The sequence below is a fragment of the Salvelinus fontinalis genome, chromosome 29 (assembly GCF_029448725.1).
Source record: "Salvelinus fontinalis isolate EN_2023a chromosome 29, ASM2944872v1, whole genome shotgun sequence".
In the NCBI taxonomy this organism is placed as follows: domain Eukaryota; kingdom Metazoa; phylum Chordata; class Actinopteri; order Salmoniformes; family Salmonidae; genus Salvelinus; species Salvelinus fontinalis.
The window spans coordinates 35,676,720-35,701,783 of NC_074693.1; the positions used below are offsets into that span (position 1 = coordinate 35,676,720).

At 42.8% G+C, this 25,064-nt stretch overlaps 1 protein-coding gene across 3 annotated transcripts in view; it reads left to right on the forward strand.

Annotated features, from left to right (window-relative positions):
- Window positions 1-4,901: 4,901 nt before the first annotated feature.
- LOC129827925 (ankyrin repeat domain-containing protein 50-like) overlaps window positions 4,902-25,064 on the forward strand; it is a 35,336-nt gene continuing 15,173 nt past the window's right edge. Inside the window, exons 1-3 of one of the 3 annotated variants that reach the window (XM_055889215.1) lie at window positions 4,902-5,155; window positions 6,060-7,157; window positions 16,583-16,818. In XM_055889215.1, coding sequence (XP_055745190.1) covers window positions 6,655-7,157; window positions 16,583-16,818 — 739 coding nt within the window. In that variant the 5' untranslated portion in view covers window positions 4,902-5,155; window positions 6,060-6,654. The remainder of the gene's footprint in view (window positions 5,156-6,059; window positions 7,158-16,582; window positions 16,819-25,064) is intronic. The other 2 variants (XM_055889216.1, XM_055889217.1) reach the window with 2 other exon arrangements.

Below are 25,064 nucleotides of genomic sequence, written 5' to 3' on the forward strand. Positions count from 1 at the left end.
CAACAAAGGTCTCAACTCACAACCTGTTGGCCTCCATTCAGATCCATTTTGCAACTAGAATTTCTTACATATTCTAACCAATACTTAAATGAGTTCTAATCCTTTGTGCAATGTGAGGAATCCTAATGGTGTCAATTACCATGCAAACAATGGTGTCACGGTGTAGTGAAGCACCAAGAGTATATTCTCTCTGTATGATGTCATCACCCTGCACCCAGAAAGATTGCATGAGGGCATCACTCCGCACCCAGAGAGAATGCAGTGCTCTTTCATTGTGAACATCCTTTTTGTTCCTTCTTTGGGTTTGTATCAAGGGACACTATGATGAAAAAGAGTCATTGCACAATATATTTTTCCTCCACGGGCGCTCCTATCTCATAGATCTAACAAGGGGAAAGTAAGGAAGTAAAGAGAGGTGTGAAACTTGTAGCTCTTGGATGAGCCGGTTAGGTAAGCAAAATGCACAGGGACAAAGCATTTTTTCAAAGGAGTCAGAGCGACATAGAAACAGACAACTAATACTCTATTATGAGTGTCCACCGCAGTCTGGGGGCCTATCACTAGGCCTTCGATTCCACCAAGTCTTTATAAATTATTCAAATCTGCATTGTTTTACAATTCTCACGATCCAATTTCCACGTCCTATATGTCTGAAGATGACATGTTATTGTTTGATGTCTTCTTCTGTTATTTTAGAATGAATAATTCAGCACTCAAGGGGTTATGAATTTACAATGAGAATTTGGGTACGTCATTTGGGAGTAGAGCTGTGGTAGAATCCCTGTAAACCAGTTGGTTTTGTTTGTTATGAGGGTACCTTTACATGAGTGTTGACTCGTACAACCCTTGCTCTAATTACAGTGACATAGCCATTGTAATTACCACACGCTGTGTCTCATAGGGAAAGAATAAGAATGATGGATGACTGTTAAATTGCAACACTGATTTTAAAACCACACTCAGCAATTCATTAAAAGCCTCCATTAAAAGCATTACCTCAGTGAATTAACCTTCTATTCATTGTCCACTGTGGGATGCATGAAATGTAGTGCCCCCCTTTCAATACTTTTTAAATGTATCCTTCCTTGAAGTCATCACCGATCTGTACGTGGATGGATAGTGTAGTTTCCATCCCCTTGCTTTGACCAATCAAACCTTGTCGGATCAGTGATTACTCCAAGAACAGGACAAAGAGTGGATATATTTTGTACACAGTAAACAGGGCCTTTGTGGGACAAATAGTAGCTCTGGGAAGTCACAGGATATTTAGCATCGATAGTGGGAGATGTAGCCTGGAGGCACAGAGAGAGACAGAAGACTTCCCCCTCTAGTAATGCATCACACATGTTTGCCTGAATGTTGTGCCAGTTTTCCACTGACGGCCACAACACACTCGCACTCCATGGATATTAATATTTCAGAGAATAGTTGTTGTTAGTTCCAGTCTGCTGGACAACCTTGTACAAAGAGTCAACTTGGTCCAGGAGCGGGGTGAATCTGTCTTATAAAGTGATAGACCCCATGGGGCACAGACGTCAATTCAACTTCTATTCCACATCGGTTCAATTTCATTGAAACGACGTGGAAACAATGTTGAGTCAACCAGTGTGTGCCAAGTGGGACAGCATTATTCTCCAATTCTAGATTTCTTTGAGGCAGCGATGGTTATTTATTTTCAGAAACAAAATGATGGCAAGGAACAAAAGCTTATTTTCCAAGAGGAAACTAAATTCACTATAGGTAGATGGATGAAAGTGAACCAAATAGGTTTACGCTATTAAATGTTTGTATTAATTGCCTGGGTTGGCCTTGGTGTGATTTCTGACATCCTGTCTAACGAAATAATGTCAGTTGAGGTGAATTCACACTGTAGAACAACAAAAAGCATTTTAATTCCCTGTCCTGATGGCAGCTAATTCATCATGGTCCTCGAAACACAATGATATTTAACCTCAAACATAGTGGAGCTCGCCTTGAAAATGCCAACTGCCCTCGTTGTTTGAGGGGTCGTAAGACTCTGTTGAATCATGCCGCTTGAGTTTTCCTCTCAACTGGTTTCTGTAGCCCTGAGGACTTTGCTCTTCCAAGGATTTTTCTAACTGACAGTGAGAGGAAAGCGTAACACATGAAACATGTTTAGCTCCAATAATGGTCCAACAGCAAGGAAGTAGTGTCAACATATCATCAACATATCAAGTCTTTAGAAGATAAAATGTTAGTTAAAATACATGCTTGTATCTAAGTGTTTTTCATATTTACAATTAGAGAAGATGGGAGAAGGTCATGTCAATAGGCAGGTTTCCATTGACCCAGGTATATTAGACAAAAGCAATGCTGCAAAAAAGATGTGTAGTGGAAATGTCAGCTATAGGAGAAATGTTTTAAAGATCGACACAATTTTTATCCATTCGACAGGGTTGGAATTGTATTTTGTCTCACTTTCTTTATTGAAAAAAATGTTGATGGAAACTGTGTTTTTAGAATAAATGATTGCCAAATCATTTGTAAGGTGCGCCGGGTCACGTGATATCATCACGTAACTATTAAGCTCCACTCCACAGTTTATTCTAAATGCCTACTGCTTGCAAAATCTATTTTTCAACTATAACAAATTATGTTTCTTTGCAGGACAAGCCAAGGATTGTCTTGACTTTCAAGAATGCCTGAATTGCTACGCCATTATTTTTTGGTTGGCAGATTCATGTTTTAACCATTCAATTATTTCAGCTCTAGGCTGCAGGAGTGCAAGTTTCACCATGGCACAGACTATCAACTATTTATTAATGCACAATTGGCCTAAATGGATAATGGAAACACTGCATTTTTTGTCCTTTTTTTTGTCATTACGTCCAGCTGTTTTTATCGACATGAGACAGTTCAATGGAACTGTAGCACTATAGCAGGCAATTTTTGCATAAATGTTCTATGCAAAAGATCAAAATGTCGCTAGCGTCAACCCAAATGTCATTAGTCTCTAAATATGTCCCTTTAATGGGATATTCTCATTTGGTAAATATGGTAATAAACACACACACACACACACACACACACCCCCACACCCACACACACCTTAAAAAGAGTACTTGTTCTTGGACCATGCTCAAATCAAGGAGCCACATCGAGTGATTGCAAATTATTATTCACACGCTGACCGGCTGCTGGGATTCGTGATTGCCAATTGCATTTTACTCAGAGACTGTTCAGAGAGTGCGAGCGATATTTAATGTAAAAAAAAATCCCTCAATGCCCTTACTGTTCATCATTGTTCCATTGTCTTCACTGTGAAATACATTGATTTGCATGCAGCATCGTGCAAAAAAATATATCTTTTGGAAAGCATGCTGTGCTATTTGAGTGGAATAAGCTTGAAGTGGATTCACTCTAATGTAGGATGCAAATTGGAGTCCACTTGGGCTTTGTTTGTTATCTTTAGTGTTTAGATACATTATATTACACATGTTAGATCCGCATTCTGCATCAGCAAATGGCCAATATCTTTTTGTTTTCATTGCCATTTTAAAGGTCCCATTATTTATGCCTTACATTGCGAGGCAAGAAGGCGCAATGTGAAGAGCCAGCAGTAACCCATTAACCTACCCTCTCGGGCCCTGAAGGGCTCAGTGTGTGTTTAAGATACCTATATACCCACAACCTTTTTACAGGGCAGTAGAGCATCCGCTAACATTTCAATAAGAAATACAAAATAGCAAAGACATGGACGCTCTCGGTCTACATCAATTTCCCTAAACAAATAACCCGCTGCCAACCATTATACACCAAGTGGGTTACACTGTTGATGCCACATTTAATCTAAATATGTTTGACATATTTACAAAGTATAATCATTATTATGGCACACGATGACTGCCAAAGCCTGTGTGTTGGGCAAAAATTAACCCGTTGGTATTTAACTGGCACAGAGAGGGGAAATCGCTGCAATTACCCACATTTCGCAGATTGGCTTGGCTGCATTGTTGGATACCCCCACTGAGTAGTTTGTGCATGGTATGAACAGCAACCTGCAGCTTTACCACACCTTAAGGGAATGGACTCGTAACACACAAACTCCAGCTGACATTGGAATGGAGTGCAGTGCACATTAAGAACCCCTCTTCACTCACAATAGTGCCATGCAGATGTTGATTCTATGGCGTGAATGGTGCTGTTGGATTTGATTGTGTTTGTCATTTTTGTGTGAACAGCCAGATGATACGCAGATTCCTACTTCTCTGCAGAGAAACTGCATGGCATACTGTTTTAATGAGAGGTTGACAGCACTGGAGGAATAGACAGAGGAGAGATTAGTGTGTATGTGTGTGATTATGGGAGAAAGGCTTGGTTCAATATATAGATTTGCTTATCTCTCGCTGTCGTGTCCACGGGGGGCATCTCTATAAACATACCTTCTCCAGATGGTGAGAGTCAGGCAACGCTTTTACAAGAAGGAAAGGTATTTACTAGGAAATTAAAACACTAATTTAGACTCAGTGTGATCTGCAAGAGAAAATGTACCAGGCACAAGCAACACTGTTTTAATCACAATGTGCAAGCATGTGTTGGAACTGCAAAGTAATTATGTTTTGCCTTTATTTCAATGGTCAACCTTCATGAGTGATTATAAGGTGTGTGGAAATGTCTGAAACAGTCACTTTTTACTCTACGCAACATTGTTGTAATAACATTATTTTAGCATTGTTAAACATCTATGTAAATAAAGAGAAAAACTGCTGCAATGGTTTCAACTCAAAACTTTACACTCGTTATTGATGTTCTATAATGCAGAAAATCAATGTGTTTATTATTCTGTGTTTATTATATAATGGCGGCTTAGGTACCTATAAAACTCTAATTCCCATCAGACTTTGCGTCCATCCTGCGTGTGTGCTCTGAATGCAAGCGATAGAATATTAGAATGTTTGGAGGCTGAGAGACTGGTTAACTATAGTAGGCTGCAGCGCTGTGTTGGATAGCAGGAGGAGCCGCGGCTGCTGAAAGAAAGAGAAATGCAAAGACGCTGATGGAAAAATTCGAAGATTGGGTTTAGAAATAGATTAAGCAAATCAAATATTGCTTTTAAAGCAGAGCATTTGGTTCGAGAGACAAATGGTTTAACCACGGGCACAGCAACCAAATGAAAAGGGGGATTCGGCAAGAGGTGAGAAGCCGTAGGCTATACGGTATTTGAAACAGTAACATTGAAAAATGGGCAAACGTTCCACATTTGCTTGAAGTTAAAAAACACTTTCTACATTGTATTTTACAAGATTAATGAACGCATTCAGCTCATTGACCTATTCTTTGTTTGTAGGAATGCCATTATTTTTAGATCGTGTAGGTTTTTAGACTCACTAAAGGTCTTAAATTCTATTTCATTTGAAATGGGTGAGGTTTTTTTGTCATACAAAAGACGGCGTAGCCCGACCAGTCTTTGGCCCACTTTTCATCGATACCTATGACAGTTTACCCCTAATACATATTTGTAGGCTTTTGCTTGCGCTTGCATTTCTTTAATGAGTTTAAAACTGCCTCTTTGTCATGTATTTCCTAAATGAGAGCGCTGTAGCAGGCTATTGGTTACGCGATGAGGTGGGCGCCTAGAAAACAAGAGAAAGGTGAATAACATTTACCAGACATAATACACGTGTTTTAAATTGATAGACATATTACACTCGCTGTATTGGCGATCTGAAAATAAACCACACTTCTAAGTTATTTATTTGAGTCATTATTGCATCGTGGGATAGGGAACATTAATGTCGCTGTATGCAGATAAAAGGGGGTCCAATCATTTGGAGTTTTTCCCCCCGGATGTGAAATGTTTGCGATTTAAAGCCACCTAGCAAGGAAGGGAGATCAATGAGTAGGTTAGAGATACTGAACGAAACCTCGCCAAGAATCCAAGAGTGTGGACCGTCTACACCGTCTATGTCTTGTTAGCTACTGTGTTATTAACACGCTCCCCCAGTCTTTAAAGCTATGCATTTTCCAATGAGGGTGAACTGTGTAATTGTATAGGCTAGATAAAAGTTGAATCTGTAATCTGATTTTGTGTTTTACAGCAAGCTTCTGTTTATTCCAGGAAAGTGACCAGGCAATCAATGTTATTGGAGAGACCAACACAACTCTGGCACTCTCAAATGTTAATGTAATGGAAACTATATACCCGCTCCAGTTTCCATATGAAATGTATCAAGGGAAACAAATCACTGACTCTCAGGGCTAATTTTATCAAGCATCGGTTGAGTTTGATAGTGGATGCACTCAAAGCACTGTGCCCTGTCATGCACAAGACCATGTTAAAGCAACAAACCTGGAATAACACTGAGCATTCAGTCCAGCCAATGAGAAAGCCATGGAAGAAGTTAGTGGAAAATGTACAGTGCAAGCCTCAATTGTGACTCTTTTTTTGCCCCAGATATTCAGCGACGTCCCAAAAACTGCTTTTCTTGCCCACAGCCATTCTGTTTTCTCAGAAGGGAGCTTCAGTTGCACACTGGCTTTATCACCACACTAAGGACAGCTGCGATCAACTTGGAAAGGCACATGTGGAGGCAAAAAAATGGATACTCAAATTTACAGCTGGCCTACTCTGGGTTGAACATGTGAGGGCAAGGAAAGCCCTATGAGGAAAAGCCAGAACAGCAGTATCTCAAAATGGCCCAAACCAGTTTGCTGCAGGGGAAGCGCTTTTACTGCAGGGAGTGGGTCTTCCACAAGATCCAGCACTGTCTCCAGGAAAAGACTAATGGCCTGAGTGGTTTGACCAGCACTCCCAGCAAGCAGGCCGGTGCCTCCGGCACTGGCGCATCTAACCCCTGCGGCAGCTCCGCAGCAGGCTCTGCGAAGCCCACCGCCTGGGGGGTGTTGCTGGTGGGGGGGCCTGGGAGTGGGAAGACGGCCCTGAGCACGGAGCTCCTGTGGCCCTCTTCAGCCCAGGGCACTCATCGGGGGCTGCAGCAGCAGAGTCTGGCCTTCCATTTCTGCCGGGCGGACGACTCGGGCACACTCTGCCTGGGCGGCTTCATCCGAGGCCTGGTGGCCCAGATTTGCCGGAGCGGCCTGTTGCCGGGTTACGAGGAGAAGGTGCGCGATCCAGCGGTGCAGAGCGTCCTGCAGCCCGGGGAGTGTGAGAGAAACCCCACTGAGGCTTTCAAGAGGTAGGTGAAGCCTGCTGCCCCACCCCCTTCCCTCCAACCCCCCTGTCCTTACACAACCCCTCCCACGTTTACTGCTCACACACTTCCCTTAACCCTACCCCAGCAGTCCTCTGTCCCCCTACCCATTGACATAGTGTTTGTGTTGTTGTTTTACCGTGCTGTGGCATGCTGTGGGACTGTCCCCGCTAGACCTTAGTTGAGAAAAAGATCCGTTATTTTCAGTGGCACCCAGGCTCAGTTGCCTGGAGGGAAGAACGTACTGCTTGGAAGTGTGTGACTGACTGCCCTATATGAAGATGTGGGCTGCACATGTGAAACAGTACCGTACAGGATCAAGCTTGGTCATATAATGTGATCCACACAGACTTTTCTCTCTGTAAGACTGGGGCTTTAAAAGGGGTTTGAACCTATATTTTTAAAGGAAGTGCCTTGTGTGTATGCTACTCGCACGACTTGTCAGCACGATGGGTCAACCAGTCTATACTATACACACATGGGATGGAATGCAGTGTTGAACACACATGCCTCTTGTCTGGCCATCTGGTGATGCTTATTGCACCATCTCTACATCACACACCGGGAAAGTGGGTCAAACGTTCAGCGAGGTAAATCATTTTTAAATGGCCAATGGACTCATTGATATCCCTGGTCTTTTACATCTTTCCCAAAAGAAGCTGAGGAAGTAGCCCTGTGTCAGTTATTATAGTAATAAGGCCACTATTGATGCCTGGGACTTGACTGTGAAATTTGAGATAAAGGCAGGTTAACATGGGGACATAAACAACCAGTGGACAGACAGAGGTCCAGTTCTGGTCAGTGTCAAGGGAATGGAAAGCTTCTCACAGACAGCATCAACATCCCAGCCTGGCCTAAACAAGTGCATTTCTTTACCGCTTGAGGTTTGGTTCAGACTCGGTGGACAACAGACAGAATTCTTATCCAACGAAGATTACAGCCTTTTGTTTGTGGAGTAAATATGCACTCTGGAGAATGTCTTATCACCATCTCTGGTGTAAAAGAATCTTGGGCACTGTTGTACACAAATACTAGATCCTATCAGGTTGCAGAAAGTTGGGAAGTGGAAGATCTGTATCACAGACAATATCCACCGCTCTATCTTTGTGTTCTGACATGTTCAATAGGCAAAGCAAGCAATGGAGGATTCTAAAAGTGTATTCTTTTTCCAATCTTAGGGTTCCCCTAATTTACTTTAGAAATGGAATCTCATCTCAGGTGAACGTGTTCCAAAAACGAGGCTATATTGTTGCTCAATAATGAATAATAGTGTGTTCATTTGTAAAGGTTAGGCTCCTGGTAAACAAGACTGGTGGAGCCTTGACCTCAGACTCTTGTTTTAAAACCTTACCAGCATGTGAATGCCAGAGGGGTTGGCCAAATTCCTTGGCCAAACAAGCATGTTTGTTGATCGTAATCACTGGTTGCGTCAATACATTACACCTGGTTCAACCTGGTCTCCATCCTATGCATTGCCGTCCTCTCCGTTCACCAGTGTGTGTGCTATTGTAGTCACCAGAACAAGTTATATACCTTTAATCTTAATCTTTATAGAAACAACAACAAAGTGTGAAAACCTGGGAGGAAGGTGGGTGGTGGGGAAATCAAGCACCGTATAGGACTGTTGATAACCAACAAAACTGCACAAACTTGATAACATACAAAGGAATCTCACAAATGTACTCATGTCATCTAATTGCAACATGCTTTCCCTCTAGCAATGGCCTCTACCATGTTTTGACTAGAGTACTAACAGTGGAATTAATTTGGAAATTGTCTCCCTGCAACATGTCTAGCTTTTTTCCTCAGGACAAAAGAGCACAAATAAATAGGTGGAATAAACTCAGTCATGTGGGCACTCTAAAAGCTCAAGGCACTGGGAAATGTGCTGAAATGGCAGATTCTTTTTTTGTTTAGGTGAGAGCTTTTGGGGTTTGTTTGTAAGGGGGATTTTTAAATGAGCGTGCAGTAGTTTGAATGACTGCCAGGCAAATCTGTATGTGGGAGCAAAGGAACCTTGGAAAGTGATCATGACTTGAATCTGATAACCAGGTTTGAGTTTCTTGGCAGTATTTTGTTCACTCAGTGCGTCAATGTTTTTTCCCTTTATATTCCTTTTGCTAAGAGGGTTGAAGTTTTTCCAAACATTAGATTTCTATTTTCCTCCAAATTAACATTAGCCACTTAATTGAATTGACTCATTAGTCAAAATATATACACTACCATTCAAATGTTTGGGGTCACTTAGAAATGTCCTTGTTTTTGAAAAAACAAACATGTTTTTGTCCATTGAAATAACATGTGGATGTTCAATAAAAAATCTGCCGTTTCCATCATGTCGAACTCATCTTTTTTGTTTATGTATTTTGTAGTGGAGCTGCATAAGTGTTGCTCTCCACTTTCTGGAGGATCAAGTTTTGAAATCAAATCAAATGTTATTTGTCACATGTGCGGAATACAACAGGTGTAGACCTTACAGTGAAATGCCTACTTACATGCCCTTAGCTAGCTAACGTTCGCTGGCTGGCTCGTTAGCTAACGGTACGTGACGTGTGTGATCTTACGCTTTGTTTACCTAGTTTAGTTCATTGTTTACCTAGCTAGCTAGCTGTTTTCATGTTATCCAGAGGTTAACTAATCATCGGCCAGAGCGCCAAGTGTGCGCTCTGAACGCCAAGAGAGCGAAACGAGATGGGCGGGGCTAAAGCTTAATAGGGTGTAAACGATGCTGAATGGGTGTAGACAAAGAAGAGCTCTTCACTAGATACCAAAACATTCAAAGGCCATTTTCTCAAAAGTGAGTTTACAAGTTTATCAACTTTCAAAGCAGAATTACTTTCCCATTGTTCCTCAAAAATGCAGTGTATATACCATTTTGTAGCTCTGAGTCTCTACTTTTATCCAATGTATAAAAAAAAAAATTCAAAAAAAAAATTAAATAATAATAATTTGCTACGTAAGACCGAATCCAGGTGGTGTGTCACACATGGTTGTCCTAACCTCACAAACCTGTCATGATCATATATCCTAAAAATGCATCTCAACTCTGAGTGTATTGGCAAATTCTTGAATTTGTGCACGCCACAGGTGCAACAGTGGTAAGTACCATGAAACAATGTTCACCTTCACTCGGACAACACTGTACCTGCACACCATGGAAATACATTATTATAAGGGACACTTATTGTAAAGTTGTACCAGTACATTGACTCTTATTGTAGTAATTTCAATTTGTAATCGCTAGTGGCGTTGGGGATTGTTGGGGATTGCAGAGCGGCAGTTGGAGTGAAAAAAGAGGATGCTAATGGAAGATGAAAGGCTGCGCCCCTCATGCGTTGCTCAGCTGCAGAAAGACTCACCGCAGATTAGGCCACTTTTTAAAGGATGCCGCGATGACTCAGCATTCTGGAGCCAGCCTCTCTGTCCGCGTCACTTTGACTTGGCATACAGGGGCGGCGGGTATGGGAGGGGGTGTTATCGCACTAAAAAGCCCAAACATGTGCATCAGATCCCCTTTGCGTGTTTGCGTGACGAATGGGTTAAATGTTAACTGAGGTGTTGCCTGCGCACGTTAGGAGGTCGCTAAGTGATGTGAAATGAAAGCCCCAGCTGCAGTTGATCTTCTGTGCTCTCAGAGGATGTCAATCCTGCAATGCCGTGCAGGCTTTCAGTCTTCTTCTTCTCTCGTTCTGACCAGAGTGAATGGGAGGGGAGGCAGTTACTTACGCTTTGTCTGGCACATTGTGTTTTCTTGTGTTTCCTCATCAGGGTGAAATACAGGAGACCATCTCATTGTCCCGACAGTCTGCGTCATCAGACTTCGTCAGACATCTAGCATGCCCTGCACTGTGTAGCGTGTCCCAGAGTCAAATTAAACAGTGGTCTAGAAGAAGGCGTAGGGGGTCGTGGAGTTGGAAGGGATGAAATTTCAGATCCCACTGACAGTGTTGAATAACTGTCCGTCTGACCCGGGAATGCACACCTAGTCTGGGCATTCAGGGGTTAGTGTAGGGCTTAAACCTGTTTTTGTTCATTCAGCTATCTTAAATTGTGTTCGTTTTCTGCTTTTAAGCCATTTAAATAAATGTTTGGTTTATGCCAAATTGAACTCGTGTTTTGTTTTCTTGGTCCAAAGCACAAAATAAGTTGCTTTTGTGCAGATTATTTAATTGTATACGCTAGCCACTTCTGTCTCTATCTTGCATCAACTGAGCTGTCTATTGAGCACTGTTTATTAGACAACTCTAGACTACATTTTCTAGGAAGCCTGAACATTTGTATTTTATTTTGCAAGATCCATTACCAGATGCCCTTTTTGTCCTTAAGCCAACTAATTTGCTGTTTGCACCTTGAATCAAGTTACTGCGAAAGGCTAAAATACACTGCACCATTTCTGCCGGTTCTACTGGGCCTACCGATTGGAAAAAACACACAGCCGTTAATAATTACAACACAAGCCTATCAATACACTTTGCCTCATTTATTGAAGCTGCAGTGCAGGTCACACCGTGAGGGTAGAAGTAGATTTTATGGCTTGTTAAAGTGTTTAAAAAGTATTTGTTGAAAGTCTCTCACTAGCCATGGTTTTAGACGTTTTGAAATCACAGTATCAACGAGGAAGCTGCAGACACAGTGATCTGAGAAATCTGATTGGCTAGCGGTAGGCATATATGTGCACTTGATTTGCTCTCTGGGCATGCCAAGTATGCAGAGTTTGTACCTTCAGACACATGAAACACTGCCTACCGGCGCGCAGGGCTGCTGAAACAAGTACACCTACTACCAACAGCGCAAGACAGGAATGCAAGTCTTTATCATTGTGTTTTTCATAGAAATGTTTTGCGATTGACTAGGAATGCCTTGGAGATACGCCAATTTGGTGACTACTGTTCTAAAATTATATCGTACAATAGGCTACATTTTGGTATCAACTTTCATTAAGAAATTATGTGTTCTGGAAATGAAAAAAAGAACACCACATCACTGTTTGTTATGCTCTGAAAAAGCAAACAGGTTTAAATTTGTCTAGTTCTTGTGTGTGTGTGTGTGTGTGTGTGTGTGTGTGTGTGTGTGTGTGTGTGTGTGTGTGTGTGTGTGTGTGTGTGTGTGTGTGTGTGTGTGTGTGTGTGTGTGTGTGTGTGTGTGTGTGTGTGTGTGTGTGTGTGTGTGTGCGTGTGTCACTGTCAAATGCATTTATTTTTAGCAAACTTAACATGTGTAAATATTTGTATGAACTTAACAAGATTCAACAACTGAGACATAAACTGAACAAGTCCCACAGACATGTGACTAACAGAAATGGAATAATGTGTCCCTGAACAAAGGGGTGGTCAAAATCAAAAGTAACAGTCAGTATCTGGTGTGGCCACCAGCTGCATTAAGTACTGCAGTACATCTCCTGCTCATGGACTGCATCAGATTTGCCATGCACAGAATGAGCAGTATGGCTGGTGGCATTGTCATGCTGGGGGGTCATGTCAGGATGATCCTGCAGGAAGGGTACCACATGAGGGAGGAGGATGTCTTCCCTGTAGCGCACAGCGTTGAGATTGCCTGCAATGACAACAAGCTCAGTCCGATGATGCTGTGACACACCACCCCAGACCATGACGGACCCTCCACCTCCAAATCGATCCCGCTCCAGAGTACAGGCCTCGGTGTAACGCTCATTACTTCGACGATAAACGTGAATCCGACCATCACCCCTGGTGAGACAAAACTGTGAATCGTCAGTGAAGAGCACTTTTTGCCAGTCCTGTCTGGTACAGCAACCGTTGGTTTGTGCCCATAGGCGACATTGTTGCCCGGTAAAGTCTGGTGAGGACCTGCCTTAAAACAGGCCTACAAGCCCTCAGTCCAGCCTCTCTCAGCCTATTGCGGACAGTCTGAGCACTGATGGAGGGATTGTGCGTTCCTGGTGTAACTCGGGCAGTTGTTGTTGCCATCCTGTACCTGTCCCGCAGGTGTGATGTTCGGATGTAGCGATCCTGTGCAGGTATTGTTACACGTGGTCTGCCACTGCGAGGATGATCAGCTGTCCATCCTGTCTCCCTGTAGCGCTGTCTTAGGCATCTCACAGTACGGACATTGCAATTTATTGCCCTGGCCACATCTGCAGTCCTCATGCCTCCTTGCAGCATGCCTAAGGCACGTTCACGCAGATGAGCAGGGACCCTGGGCATCTTTCTTTTGGTGGTTTTCAGAGTCAGTAGAACGGCCTCTTTAGTGTCCTAAGTTTTCATAACTGTGACCTTAATTGCCTACCGTCTGTAAGCTGTTGGTGTCTTAACAACTGTTCCACAGGTGCATGTTCATTCATTGTTTATGGTTCATTGAAAAAGCATGGGAAACAGTGTTTAAACCCTTTACAATGACGATCTGTGAAGTTATTTTATTATTTTTACGAAGTATCTGTGAAAGACAGGGTCCTGAAAAAGGGACATTTTCTTTTTTTGCTGAATTTAGTAGCATTTACACCATTTATACATACTTTTTCCCCCTGAGAAAAACAGTATGCTGCAATTCAGAAAATGCTTTGTTTAAAAGCACACATTCAGTAAATCCAGTCAACCAATCCATTAATCCTCGCTACTGCAGGGATGGAGGGGGGAGCCCATGGAGATATGAAATGTGGGCTGAATAGCTTTATGCCAGTTTATCAGAAAATGTAAAAAAAATGTTTTTCTGCTTGCAGAGGCTTGTGGGTTGTGGAGATGCAGTTGTTTGAGCTTTTAGACATGGTTTTACTTTGTCTGCAGCACCAGTTCACATTGTGTTGTGTTGACATGTCTGAGAGCCCCATCACTTTATAAACACTTTGCTGTACGTTCTTGACTCCTCTTTGACAAAATTCGAGCATTATTCATTCCAGCGTAGTTGGCATGTTACCAATTCACCTCTGCATAAATATGGCATATGTTCGGTGTGAAAAGTGCTTCGTTTTTCATTTGTAACCGCTTACATACATTTTTGTTGCACCACTTCTTGTCGGTTTTGTTTTCGCTGTCCTTGACCAATGACAAGCTGAGAAACATGTACCGTTAATGTAAGTCTGTGAAATCACTCAATCCAAGAGGGAATAAAATTAGTTCCTTTCTGATTTTGGAGGAAGTGAGAGAATTGCTAATGCAATGGGGTAACAGCGCTTGCTGTGTCATGGCTGCCATTTTGCTAAATTCTCAGAATCCACATTGCTCCCAGCAGAACCGCTCACATTGTCTCTATCAGGTTGATTCGTTAGGAGAATATGATTGGAATTACACCATGCTTTATGTATAAATTAATAATATGCATTTTCCAAATTGGGAGCTGGTTTTCATTCTCCACCCCCTGATGGGGCCATGAGTCAGCTGTTGTCATGCCGTCTTTATCTGCTAAGCTCTCCTGACTAAGGCAAAGAAGCTGAGCAGGCTTTTTCTCCAAATGGAATCTTTAAATGAAGAAATCTTCATTTTCTTAATTAAAGAGCCTCATTCAGGTTTCCAGTGGGCCCTGTGCTAGTCGCTCTTGCTTTTCAATGGGGTCTCTGCTGTTGACCCACCTGCTGTTCCTTTCCATTAATAGAATGGTGTCATGGCCGGACATGCACAGTATATTGGACCTGAGCCACAGTCTCCCTGCGCCATTGCACGATGAAGGAAATTTCAGGCCCGGCCCCCACTCCCATAAAAGCGTCTCAGTAAATGTGTAAGACGTGAGTAAGGTGCCCGGTGCTGCCTGTCGGCCTAAACATCTTCAGTGAAACTTCAAAGCGAAGCCCACATTGCACAATGTGGCCCGGGCCGTGGAAGATGGGGACTGCAGCACAACAGATGACGGGTGCATTAGGGACATATCACATTCTCTTTCTTTCTCTCAATTATCATTGGTCTCCGCTATTTACATATGTCGAGGACGGAATAAGAACAACCAAAATAGTTAGTGTTAACGTACGAGGCAAAGGATGCGTCACAAATACACTCATCATTTGGCTGAGGTTCTTCGGACGTTAGTCTGGCACCCAGCGCATTGTTGTGCTCATTTCAAGCCCCTGTCTTCTTCCTGCAGGAAAGTCAGTTATCAACAGTTCTGAAAAGCAGTTGATTTTCAGGAAAAGAGTAGCTCTTTGTCTTTAACAAGGCCCGCATTGCTGTCTCTGTGAATTTGTTTGTCTGCAGGCGGCATTGCTGTAGTTGTTTGCCGTACACAAACTCTGCAGATTGGCATTCCTCTTGGCTGGTTTTCCTGTCTGTGCTGCAGATTCGATGTGGGGCTGCAGCCGTCAGAAAGAGCAATCGGCCATGTTTCTCTGAGATGGAGCGATGTAATGATGGAGCTTGCAGGTTGATGACTGCGCACTACCCTCCTTTTCTTGCACTTGAGAAATTGAGCTGTTGGAAAATAGAGGATTGGAGGGGAGGTTTGGCTGGAAAGTGTTTGCTGAGCCCTTGCGTTGGAATTGCAGTCTGACTAAAAGTAATGTTTAAAAGGCTCCAATTTGATCAGCGAGGGACATGCATAACTAAGCGCTGTTTTAGCGGTGGCGGTAATTTACAACAGCAAAACAACAGTCTCAAGACTGGAATCGGGCTGGGGGTAGCAGCTCTGTACTGTACACAGGCACTGACGTTTTGCCAGCACAAGCATGCAGGTTGGGAAAATAAAACGGGAACAGATACAATGCTGGCTTCATGGCATTTATGCACGCAGTCATAATACACATTATCATTCGAGCAAATGGGGTCTTCACTTTTCCCTTTGGCTTGCACGCTCATGTTATTTCAAGGTTAATGCAGCATTTAAACCCTTGGGTTTGTGAGTATAGACAAGGATTGATGTGGTTTAATACTGTACATTATTCACAGTGTATTGAGGCTGTTTTTTTGGGGTGTGTAGGCTCAAACACAGACAGTGATTTTTTTGAAACGACTTTCAAAAGATTTCCCTGGCTATTCCAGACAGTCGTCGGCCTTGTAAGCTGTCACGTTTTCATTTGATTAATATGGACCTGCTCTGTCTGTTTTCAATTGAAATTCAGTTGAAATTCAGTTATTTCAGCCCCCGGCTAAGAACAAATATTTAGGATACAGACTGTATGTATGCACTACATACAGTCCAGTGTTTTCCCCAGTATTTTTTTCAGAAGCGTTTGGGGGGGGCATGTCACCTGTTATCTATAACTGCAGGTTTCAATTCCCTAAAGATTTGCATTTGCACTGTCAAGGCCTGTCAAGGGCCTGAAAGCTGAACTGTGGATAGAGAGACAGTTACTAAGATACAGTCAAACGTGTGACTTCGACCGACATTAAATCTATTTTTGTTGATGTACGTCGGCAATCATCCTCACCTCTCTTCAACAGCATCAGCTTGCGGTGGAAAGCGTTAGGTGCACAGGGTTCTAAATCTCTCTCCTCTTCTCTCTCGCCCTAAAGGTGTGTTCTCCTCCCACTCTTGAGTGCCAAGCCGCCTCAGCAGGCCCTCTTCCTCCTGGTTGACTCCATCGACGAAGGCTGTCAGCTGGGTGAGGGAGAACAGAGGTCTTCAGGCTCAGACACCCCCAGGACCATCGCTGAGCTTCTGGCCAGCCACCACGAGTACCTCCCGCCCTGGCTCCTTCTCATCTGCTCAGCACGCCGCCAGAACAAGGCCATCACCAAACTGTTCACAGGTAAAAAACGAAATAAAAATGTGTGAGTTCGTACAGGCACCCAAATGAAGAGGGTGATGGGGTCCATATCTGGGATCCATATGGTGATGCTTTTGTACAGTATTTGGTATTACTGTAAAATGTGTTTGTTTTATCACCGAAAGGAGGAAAATGTATTGCAAAATAATTGCTGTTCCCTTTAGACAGAACACATGGCCACACAAACAATTAACGGGGATTTGGCATTTTGTATTGACACTGGTCTGTCTCCTTGAAGAAGAAAACAGAATTCTAACTGCTTTTATTTGCATACATCAATCTGATGTTTTTCAAGAGAGATTTGGATTTCCTTTGTGTTTTCTGTAAGGCGATCCTAGCATAAGCCTAGTCTTTTCACTTATATTTAAACTTTTACTGAGCAGGTTATGCCATGTTCTTCCGCAATACAAACTTTTCTATTGTGTATTGTGATAAATGTCAGCCTTTTCTGCAGCCGAGTCGGCTCAGAAAAGGCCAATTCCGAAGACATTTTAACATCATCAAATGCTAAAAAGATTAGGGCCTGCCACAGATCGTCTAAATATCACGACGCCTTACGAAAACGACTACTGCTCTGTACGCCATGACAAGTCGAACTAGCAGCCATTATCTAGTTGTCAGAATACCAGCCTACTATTGGGCGATGAGCAGAGAGGCTGGCGTAGCATTAATCAAACCAGAAAGAGAGAGCGTGGGTGTAATACCCTCCGCAGAAGCTGCACAGTTGTGTGTCCCCTTTACCTCTCCAACCACAACATGTGGGAAATTCAGATGCCCTCCTGTTGCTGCTTGAAACAGTATGTAAAACCCTGTTTAAACAGCTCTGCTCATTCTGTGCTCTGTTCAGAAAGTGGTTGGCAATAACAATTAGTTTTCTGAATAGAATTCCTATGCAGGCTAGTTTAGGTGAGTGTTTCTGACATTGGGCACAGGGTTAATGCAGGGAAGCTGGCACTTTTGAACAAGACGATGTGCTGACATATTCTGACAAATAACTGCAAATATGAATGTAGCTGGGCAAACACGTCACAATAAAATGTCTAGAGAGATTCTAATATATGTACATGCGCTATGTAAAAATACTAACTTGGATCTCAGTTAAAGACTTGGGATCGAATAGGGATCAAAAGCAAACTTTGGGTTTTGGAAACCTGCCGGAAGCTCTTCTATGGCAGTGTTATCTTTTGTACGTCGATAACATGAACTGGAATTTGCTAGAGGATTTTTTTTTCCCTACTCGATATTTTGAACCTATTGTGGACCAGGCATGTTAATTCCGATGGACATAAAATAGATATGAAATTAAAATGGACGCATTGCATCGAAACAATGAAATGTAACAGTTGCTGGAAGGTCTGCAGTTGCATTCATTTCTTATTAAACCAGTTTACACCAGTGACCTGGACCTACTGCCTAACAGTCTTAATTTAACATGACATAACAGCTGATGAATCATAGCTCTGCCATGTCTGCTTTTCATACCATCATCAATCTACAGAACACACAGCTACATTGTTGAAATGGATCTGAGAGGAAGGTAGGGATGTAATGATTCACCGATGCACATCCGCCCCGATTCAAATGTTTAAGACACAAGTGCAGTCCTGGGACCCCAAAACCTAACCAAATGTAGCATGAGTCTGTCAGAAAATGTATTCAAACGTTACAAATAGCTGGTTCACATTTTTTGTTGTTGCTCATATTACGTTCTATCTAACCTTCTGAAAATACCTCTCATCTTCTGTGACAACCGTTGACAATCATTGATCTCCAAATCATTTTGCATGCAGGACAACCCCAGGCAATATCAGTAGCCTAGTCAAGCTGTGCACTGTGCCCAGCTTCGCGCGCTGACCAACGCGAGGCAGGCAGTTTGTTCCTGATCTTGCACATCTGCCCGGCACCTTCAGCATTCTATTGCTACATGGATTTTGTGATAATAGGCTTTATTAGTTGAGTGACAACCTATGTAATTTGCTAGGTTATTGCTATCTATGTTGAAAATGTGTTTTGGCGGATTAAAGTACGCTACAGGAGACAACTCTCATCTGGCTATACCTGCTGAACGGGGCTTGCAAATAGATTTAATTTGGATTATTCGAGGTTACCATCAGCAATAGTTTTGGTAATTTTGCTTTAAACAATCCGTGTATATGGTAATTTTGTGGTAATTTTGCTTTAAACAATGAGTGTATATGGGAATTTTTCGACATACAAGGTAAAGGTGATAATTTCATAACGAGGACCGCAATCACTTTTGCGAGGCGCACTGCATGGCCGAAGCGATAGACGAGAAGATCACTATGTGAAAACTTTCAAATGGTCAAAACCCTTCGATTTTGAGATGGGGGGTGAAATGTCATAGTTCATTTGTAAACAGTAAATATTGATACATTACTAGCTCAAACACTTAATCTGCAGGATGGTAGATGCCTAGTCTCCCTTATGGCTCAGCTCAGGTGCCTACTTAGTATACACAACATACATCATTTACACACACACACACACACACACACACACACACACACACACACACACACACACACACACACACACACACACACACACACACACACACACACACACACACACACACACACACACACACTAGTGATGGGAAGTTCAGCTGTTTTAACTGATTCAGATCTCTTCAACTCGTTCAGTCAAAAGAATGAATGTTTCAACTCATTTCGTTCATTTCAGTCAGTAACGCCCAGAGCAAGCAGGACCCCTATCGGCGAACGATGAACTGAAAACTCGTAAGAGTCATGATTATACAAACTTCTCGTTCACATGTCATTCACTACAAGGGGCTTATTAGAGCTGTCATTTGTGACGGAGTTGTTCAAGTGTGCTTTAAACAATGTACATTTGTTGATTGCTAGGCGTACAAACTAAATGATTTATGATGCATTTCAAACAAGGTCTAGTTGTGGCCGCAATTGGACTAGATTATGAAAGACTTGGTGTAAAACATTGCATGAGGGTAATAACCCAATATCGTTCGCGAACTGCATCACCCCAAATGATTAGTTCTCGAGTTCCAGTTTGTTGAGCAGGGGCTGTGTTTTGGTTCTACAAAGCTGTGTCCATCATAACATTCAATAATCAATGAATTGCATTCAATCTTGCACCATGCAATAAAACATTTATTTTTATTCCCTATGTTGCACCGTTCAACGGCTTTTATTATGAAGTGACAATGTCTAGGAGCAACAACGGCACAGCCGCAAAGTGGTAGGCCACGCAAGCTCACAGAACGGGACCGCCGAGTGCTGAAGCGCGTAACAATCGTCTGTCCTTGGTTGCAACACTCACTACCGAGTTCCAAACTTCCTCTGGAAGCAATGTCAGCACAATAACTGTTCGTCGAGAGCTTCATGAAATGGGTTTCCATCGCAATGCCAAGCATTGGCTGGAGTGGTGTAAAGCTCCCTTCCATTGGACTCTGGAGCAGTGGAAACACCTTTTCTGGAGTATTGAATTACGCTTCACCATCTGGCAGTCCAATGGAGGAATCTGGATTTGGCGGATGCTAGGTGAACAAAACCTGCCCGACTGCATAGTGCCAACTGTAAAGTTTGGTTGAGAAGGAGTAATGGTCTGGGGCTGTTTTTTCATGGTTTGTGCTAGGTCCCTTGGTTCCAGTGAAGGGAAATCTTCAGCATACAATGACATTCTAGACAATTCTGTACATCCAACTTTGTGGCAACAGTTTGGGGAAGGCCCTTTCCTGTTTCAGACAATGCCCCTGTGCACAAAGCGAGGTCCATACAGAGATGGTTTGTCGAGATTGGTATGGAAGAACTTGACTGGCCTGCACAGAGCCCTGACCTCAACCCCATCGAACACCTTTGGGATGAATTGGAACAGCGACTATGAGCCAGGCCTAATTGCCCAACATCAGTGCCCGGCCACACTAATGCTCTTGTGGGTGAATGGAATTAAGTCACACATACTTTTGGTCATGTAGTGTACGTATTGAATCGTCTTGAAAGGGAAAGATGCACATCCCTAGTGGAAGGCTTTGTCCAATTTGCATACGATTGACACTTTTCAGTTATTCCATTCATCCTGAGCGGAAATGTATCCGAATGTTGTGATTGCCTCCAACCATAGATCCTCAGATTTCATTTGAGACAACACCAAAGGTTGGTGATGGAATTACCGCTGGTACATGCCACCAATCTAAATCTCACTTGATAATCCTTATCAGGAAGTTGCTTCCTGTTATAATAGTGATTTTAATTATTACTGGGATTCTTTCTTACAAGCTGCTCGCTGCTTAAACAGACAGCCCTGTCTTTTGGTTGTTTTGATATGGTTTTATTGAGAGGATTATTCTCCATGGAACAATCTGATAAACAACAGTTATCTCTTGTGTTTTCGCTTTGACTCCCCTCCTCTTTCCCTTTTGTTGTCTTTTTGATAAGGGACAAACCCATGTCTACTGTCACTGTAAATACCACACAGAATTAAAAAGGGAGGTACATTTTACCCGTCTTTTACGAGTTTTTAAAGCTCCCAGCTATTGTACCATCAGTCACAGAATCAAAGTCTACACATCCGATAAAGTGGCTTGTGCTTCCGAATTGCGACTCTGTGATAGGTGTAACATTCACAGAACTACACAGAATGCAAACTCCAATCTCTTGATGCATTCAAACTATTCATTTTTGTTCTGTCTGTATTCAGTGCCTTGTGTTTTACACGCCGTCAGCTACCATTCAGCTCTGCAGCCCCTCTACACACATACACACTTACTTTATCTTCCATTAGACACACTGGCTTACTATAACCGCTGTGAGAATACTTACAAATCCTGTAGCGCATGACCAAAATAGACCAAAAGACTTGTTGAGGCCAAGCATACACAAAAAATACTCCTCCATATTGTTTACAAGGCCAGTTTGTTGGCAGAGTCATGCGTTACACTATCTGCCAAGCAACCGAATGTGACTATTGGAAATAACCCTTTTGTCCTGAGTGGAGGAGGTGTTTGAAGACCAGTACACACTGTTTTGTGGTTGTGTGAACTTTGTGGTCGCATGAATATAGTAAAGATTGCCTTTGGAGGACAACTTCTGACGGAAAGGTAATTTCGAAGCTAAAGCATTGGGTGGGCCACCATCCAGCTCAAATGATCCTTGTAAATGATCCTATATTTGTCATCTCGGTATGGGAAGCACAGTTTTGCATGGCTTTGAACTCAAAAGGAATTCCGTTATTAAGGATGACTTTTACTTTTCTACCTGGGGAGCAAAGTACTTGCTCAACTGTTATTCCATGTCTCTATCTCTCTCTCTCTCTCCGAGAGGAATGTGCTTTGGGAAGTCTCAACACTTCAGAGACCATGCAGGAAGAGTGAGCCACCGACTAGCCAGCAGCATCACGTCCGCTCTGCTAATGCTACACAAACAAACGAATGTGCCATCTGTGAAGAGGCTTAAAGAAATTCATTTTTTTTTTAAAGAATCCTTTTAGGCTGAGTCCGATTGTACAGAGTCCATTTCACAAACCCTCTATGGTGGCGGTGTACTGTACGCTCTGTGAACGTCTGCCGGAAGAAGGCACATAAAGGTTGTGCATGTGTTGCAAGGCTGCTCTTTTACATTGTGTGTCAGGCGGCCTATTGTAGCATGGTTGACTTTCCCCCCTGTGTTTTCTGTGCTACTGTAAGGCCATCGTTGGGCAAGTGAGGTGGAAACACTTAGGCAGCGATTCTGGTTGTGAGCTGGGTGGAATCTGTGCCAATTTAACTGGGCCTTCGGCAAAAGGAGAGCAGGGAGAAGGGGGCCTGGCGGGACATGGAAAAGCCTTTTAAACAGAAGCAGACCCATTTTTTCCCAGCTGCAGATATCTTCATCGCTTTAACAACTCGAGCGAATACATGTGGAATATCTCAAGAGTTTGCAATAAATTTGGCCTCAAGGTTAACAAGATCAGAGTTAAAGATGGTAGCTTAACACAATACCGCTGAAAAAAAGTCTGTTCAACCACTAATGTAACAGCTATCTTAAGACATTTAACACGCTTCAGTCTCTCCAAAGAAGAAAGGTCCTACTTTTTGAAGAAATGTTCTGTTTATTGTCGGGATTGATGTACACTAGTCTATTGAAGATTTAGGCTAAAGCAGCCTCTTCGCGGACTGTTCGATTGTCCCGCTATCTGTTTGCGCGGCACTCGTTGTTAGCAGTGTGCACCCTGTTGATGCTGAAACATTGAGGTCGTCATTGAAAATGACTGACTAATCATGTGAAAACTCATTCAAAATGCATGATTCATTCCTGCGTGATCTCCATATCAAAGAAGTGTCACTGAACGGTAATGGGTACCATCTGTCAAAATAAAGTTTGGCTGACACACACACACACACACACACACATTATGGTATTTTCCTTTTGGCTATGTATAGCAACTGAATTGTAAGACGGGCATATTTCAGTTACTCCCCCAGGAATGGTGGTTGAAAGCCTAAGCCCATCCAGGGGACATTATTCTGCCCACCTCATTTATTTGATTGAGATTTATCCATTGGACTCTTGAGCACAAATCTTTCCCATAGCTAATGTCTACAACATACATACCTTTACCTCAACTCCTCCCACGCTTGTGTATCAGTATTTATGCCACATCCGTTCTCTTAAACCATCCTCCACCCTAAAAAAAACATCTTATTAGATGGTGCCATTTCCCTCATTCGTTTGAGATTGAGACCTGCAGTCATCTTGATTTAAGACCGTCTTTTGAGATATTGACAATCTTCATCTGTTCCCGACTCTGGATAGTGGATTAAAAAGACCATCAATCGACAATGATATTATTGTACAATTCTGAACATTGCTGATATACTGAGTGGCAAGTCAAGATATCTGCTGTATTTTATACGGGCCGGTTTCGGGTAGGTGTGTGTTTTTGTTTATTTCTCTCACATATCTTCAGAGTGAGGCTCAAGCCCACCCTAGTGAGGAGCTGTGCCTCCTTCTCCTCCGCAGCTCCAGCCATGAATGGACCTTTCTCTGCACCAAGGCCAGGTGACAGGCCTGATTTACCACCACTGACCAGGAATTAAAATAGCAGTCCTGTTTGAAGTGGGCTTGCCCCACTCTCCAGCCCCCACCACGGCTCTCAGACCAGCTCTTGCCCGCAGACCGAAGTGTGGCTACGAGGGGCTGCAGAGCATAGGGCCCCTCAGCAAGAAGGTCACAGCACTCTTAACATCTATATCCTGGGGATTGTTTTTCTTACTATTTGAGCAAATGGAGAGGCCTCACTTGAGGGACCTCAATATACTGTATTCTGGCCTGCTGACAACACAAATACAGCTATAAAGCATCTAGGACTGTTTATTTATTCTGTGCCAGGAGTGGAATGCTCCCAGAAGAGGGACGAAGGCGGTGTTTGGACTGACTATCATTGTCTTTGATGCAGGATGCTTGGATGTAGTATGGGTAAAATCATTAGAAGTGGAAGGGACTTTTCAAATAACTTACCGCTAGATATGTGGACCACCTATTTTTCTAAGAACGTATTGCTTACAGGATGCATAGCCTCAACTGACTAAAATATACTTAAAATGATAGTATTTGGTTGGACTAGTGACTATTTAGATATGTTGGTTTTGATTGCAAAGTCTCTAATACTATTGAGGCCATCTAATTGTTAACCATATTTAGATATAGGTTATAATTAGCTAATATCTTAAGAGGCCAGTTGCTGTTAACACCTGAGTTGGTGTTTAGACATGCAGATTGTGCATCCGGTCTGTATTCCTGTATGCTGGTTAACCTCTGGGTCTGCGTGTTGAGTTGATACTTTGGCTGCACTGAAGACAACCATAATACCCCTGAATGCTGTATTTACCACGAGCTGTCTGACAGCCAAGCAAATTACAGGTCTATAACATCTTTGGTGCTGCACTGCAGAAATGTGACTCGAGACATGGTTGAAGAATTGGGTCTCTTTGCCTCCTAGGTGGGGGCCTTTCGTATGCAGCATGGCCTCTTCCAACGATCCCGGTTTCATACACAAGATTAGTATTCTTATTTTGTTTCTGTGTAGAGAGGCATGTCGGTTCTCGTTTCGATAGAGAAGATCTTTAACTAGGTGTTAATTTGATTTAAGGAAAATAAATGCCCTGTAATTGCTGGCACGCCAACGGTTCGCCTTGCAACAGGGGGTGACTTTTGCTAAAGACAGGGTGGTATCCCAAACTGCCGCCGACTTGC